At 44.8% G+C, this 4101-nt stretch overlaps 1 protein-coding gene across 1 annotated transcript in view; it reads right to left on the reverse strand.

The window, feature by feature from the left end:
* Positions 1-492: 492 nt before the first annotated feature.
* LOC117960516 (pro-neuregulin-3, membrane-bound isoform) overlaps positions 493-4101 on the reverse strand; it is a 365265-nt gene continuing 361656 nt past the window's right edge. The window contains exon 10 of the mRNA XM_034898461.1: positions 493-1807. Within this exon, the coding sequence (XP_034754352.1) occupies positions 1114-1807 (694 nt within the window). The 3' untranslated portion in view covers positions 493-1113. The remainder of the gene's footprint in view (positions 1808-4101) is intronic.

Genomic DNA, 4101 nt, shown 5'->3' on the forward strand with positions numbered 1-4101 from the left:
GAGATTCAAAAGCGTCCAATTCATAGGATACAACATAGAGACATTTATTTGTTTCAATACCCAAAAACCGTGTCCGGCACTCGCTCCCATCAGCCCCAGAAAGCAGCGTTGTCCATCAATAACCCAAAAGGAAAAATAAAAAATAAAAAAATAAGTCAGATTAGCTCCTGTGGTGCCCCTTTAGCCCTCTGTCCTTCCTTTGTCCTTCCGTCCATTTATCTGACCAACCAAAAAATAATGCACAAGTGAGCATGTGGGCGCATGTGTGTGTGTGTGTGTGTGTATATAATTTGTAACAAAAACAAAAATAATCTAGATTGGTTTGAAACACTGGCCGATGGGGAGTGAGCATCTGTGCTGTCTTTAAAATGATGCCCTCCCAAATCTGGCCAAACGTAGAAGACGTTGTTTACGTTTTTTTTTCTTCTTCTCTTTTCTCGCTGCACGCACGCAGGCTATGGGGAGTTTTAGTTTTTTGTGGTGTGGTCCATCTTTGTTGCACATTTTGGATTCTGTGCAGGTTCCCAGAATCCAAATCACGTCTCGCGTTACGTGCGGCGCGACGTTAACGACGTTTTTACGTCAGATTTGAGCCCGAAACCAAAACGTGACAGTTAATACACAAAAAGGGGGGAGAAGAAGAAAAAAAGAAAGAAAAATAGTTACATCATTCCTGTGTTCTTCAACTTTGTACTTGGTCACTTTTTGAATTCCGTATATTTATATCCATATATATTTATATATATATATATATATATATTCATATATTCTTTTTACAATTAAAAACACCATAGAGTTGACAGACTATTTGGTTTCTTTTTGCCTAGAAGTAGAAGTGTTTCTCTTGTTTTTGTAAGTAAATGCATGTAAATATTTTTTTTCTTCTCTTTTCCATACTGTCAGTCGGTGTGAAGGCGGCCTCTCAAGAAGTCCTTGTATGCTAGTCTCCATACAGAATGCGTATCATCAGCACATTTTCTGAACTTCCATGACATACATTTTTTAGTTTTTTAAGTTCTGCATTTCCATTCATGTCCCACAGACGCGGGACAGTGTGCTGTAGTCTGTCAAACAATGTCAAACCCGAAAGTGAATGTCCCAAATCGTGTCCTTTCATTGGCTCGTTTGGCCCAGGTCTCTGTGTGATAGGCTGGGGCTGAGCAGCTGGGTCTGCGTGGGTCCGGTACAGCTCAGCGCCCCAGCACCTCCTCCGTTAAGGTTCAGGAAGCAAACTGTTTCTCTGGCCTCGACCGGCGCAGCCGTGGATCCGCCGCCGCCGCCGCCGCCGCTGATCCCGCCTTCTCCCTGCTTCCTGTGAGCCAACGCCAGCGCCCTGAGGTGCTCCTGCGCCTCCTCCAGCAGCAGCGCCACCTCATCCTGCCGCTGGCCAATGGCGGACGAGCAGGAAGAAGAACACGGCGCGGGGCACGCTGCCTTCTCTCTCCTGGCTTCCTTGCGGGGCCCGGCGCCGCACGTGGCCGACGTGGCCGCGTTCGCCGGCGCCGCACTGGTTTGCATACAGGACACCTCGTTGTCGCGGTGACACTGGACGGAGGGGATGATCGGGATGGAGCTGGAGCGGATCGGCGGAGGCGGGGAGCGGCCGTGACGGCGTCCAGGCCTGCGCAGGCTGCGGGTGGCGGGGTTGGGGTTGTGGTGCTCGGACGGGGCGCACGGGACACAACGCGCCACCTCCACGCGGCCCACGCTCCAAGGCGATGGTGACGATGTCTCCATGGAAACTGGTGTTTGCATATGTAGGACGGCGTCTCGTCCGGTTGGTTGGTTCGCGACCTGCATTTGGCAACTGGAGAAGATGGGGACACGGGGAAGGAAGGTAGACAGAGACAAAGAGAAGAGAAGAGAGGCAAAGGTTACTAAACTGGAGAAAAACGTCCTCACATCACCTCGGGAAGACGTATCTGTGTCTTTGGCCTGACGTCTTTCTTTCATCTTGAGTTCGTGCACACACAAAAAATATCCCCAAAACCTCAACTCCCTTATTCAAGCAAAGAGGAAACACAGAGTTCACTTTTATATTATTGATATAACGACTTTATGTATCTTGAAAATGAGTTTAAGGCGTTTGGCTTCGGTCAAGGACAGCTGTAAGTATAGTAATTAGGCATCAAGTGAAGCGACTTCTATTGATTTTCTTTTTTTTTGTAGTTTCAATTTTAGGTCAAGACTATTAGTTTTATTTTGAAAATCCTATTTGAGTCCCTCCTGCTCAGAGACTGTGTAGGCTAACTGCACTGATCTTTTCTACATGTTGTGCCTGCCTCTCTCCTTAATTCCCTCACTCAGAGCATTTTAGCATCTTATATTTGCTTACCTAGACATCTTGTGCTACCCTACGTGTCTCACAGATGTCTTCCGTATGTTTTCATGTTTTTTTTGGTTGCTTCTCAAATCAAGTCGTTAACCTATCCCCATTTGTGCATCCTGCCTGTTCAGTCTGTCTGTCCCTGTTAGTGTCAGCCTGTTGGTTAGCCGTCCTTATGCTCAACCTCAGTGATATCCTGCTTACACTCTTCCTGACACAAGAAACCAGTTTATGGGGAGAAATCAGAGTTTGCATGGGTTTACATGCAGCGGTGCAGTAACCAAGACCAGAAGTGAACCCCGAGTTTTCCCTTCACCACATTCTCACCCCCATCTCATCAAACAGCGATGTGTTAATGACATACAAGTCTACTTTAGAGTGAAATTTAGACACTCTAGGTCTGGGCCTCACCTTTTGACGCTCTCGAGACTCACGTCAAACCCTTTGGAGTCAGATTTGTACGTTTCAGGGACAAGAATTGGACATGAACCACGACCCCCTGTGTTGTTTGACCCATCCATTTCTGCCATTCGTACTACTCGCGATCGTTGTCTCTCTTAATACTATGACTTGCAAAGTCTTGGGGGGCTAGGTGTGAGCTATTCATCAAATTTCAAACGCGATTTTGAGTTTTGCTCACACAAAAACAATGTAATCAAGAAGCACGATTATTTTGCACATAACGTTTTGCAGGTAAACTCCTATTTTGTCTTGTGTAAATTCAAAAAGATCAACAGGAAAAGTTCAAGGTGTTGTCCCCGTTGATTTGTTTAACTGTTTTAGTTTTAATAAATGCAACATCTTTCTAAAAGCCATTGAGTAATGTTCCTTAATTAATCAGGATTTCAACATTTACTATTCAATATTATGATTTTTTTCACAATCGGCACCCTGTGACTGTAGCCTTGAATATTATTTAGTGGTGACTTTATAGTGTGTTCCCTGTATTTGGGTTCAGCAGCAGTACAACAAGTCTCTGCTCTGTATCCGGGTCTTGACCTAACTTCACTAAGCCCAGACTTAATCTCCTTCTTCCTCTTTCTAAGACTGACCGTGCCCCTCAGTGCTATCAGAGTCCACAGACATTATCTTTGTGTAATAATTCATAATCCCCTGCAAAGGCTAGCTTTTTTTTGCCATGTCAAAATCCAGCTCGGAGTCCCTCTTCGTTGTAATACCTTCTCCCCCACATGTCCGCTCTCCATCAAGCTGCACAAAACAGGGCTAGGAGGTGAAGATGCCTTTCAGACCCAAAGGAAATCACTTCGTCCTTTTATCGCCGCAGTAGTTTTACGAGACATGTAAACCTCACCAAAGAAACCCACGGAGGAGATTTAGCGGGACCACAGAGAGGATCCCGCGAGCGATAAGAGAGGAGGATGCGAGGGTGCTAATTCCCAAGATAACATTCACAGACAAATCCATCTTTTGATGTGCTGCAACACAATCAGATTGCAAAAATCTATGAAGCAGAGTTCAAATATAGACCCTGGAGCTACAAGGGAACAGCCAGAGGGGTATTAAAAAAGACTGTGTGCTAGTGAGGTGAGATAAGTGACTGCTGGGATGTTATCTTTTATAGGAGCTCATTACATGTTCAAGTGTTAACAGTCATTTTTATTAATCCAATCTTAATATTTTCTTAATATACAGTACCTCATCTGTTGGCTGCTAAAGTCAAAGTAAAGTATGGATGTATTGTGATATAGCTTTATCACATAACTTTTAACATTGAAAAATGTTTCAGAGAATCAACACATGAGCATTTATACATA

Source organism: Etheostoma cragini, chromosome 17, assembly GCF_013103735.1.
Source record: "Etheostoma cragini isolate CJK2018 chromosome 17, CSU_Ecrag_1.0, whole genome shotgun sequence".
Classification (NCBI taxonomy): Eukaryota; Metazoa; Chordata; class Actinopteri; order Perciformes; family Percidae; genus Etheostoma; species Etheostoma cragini.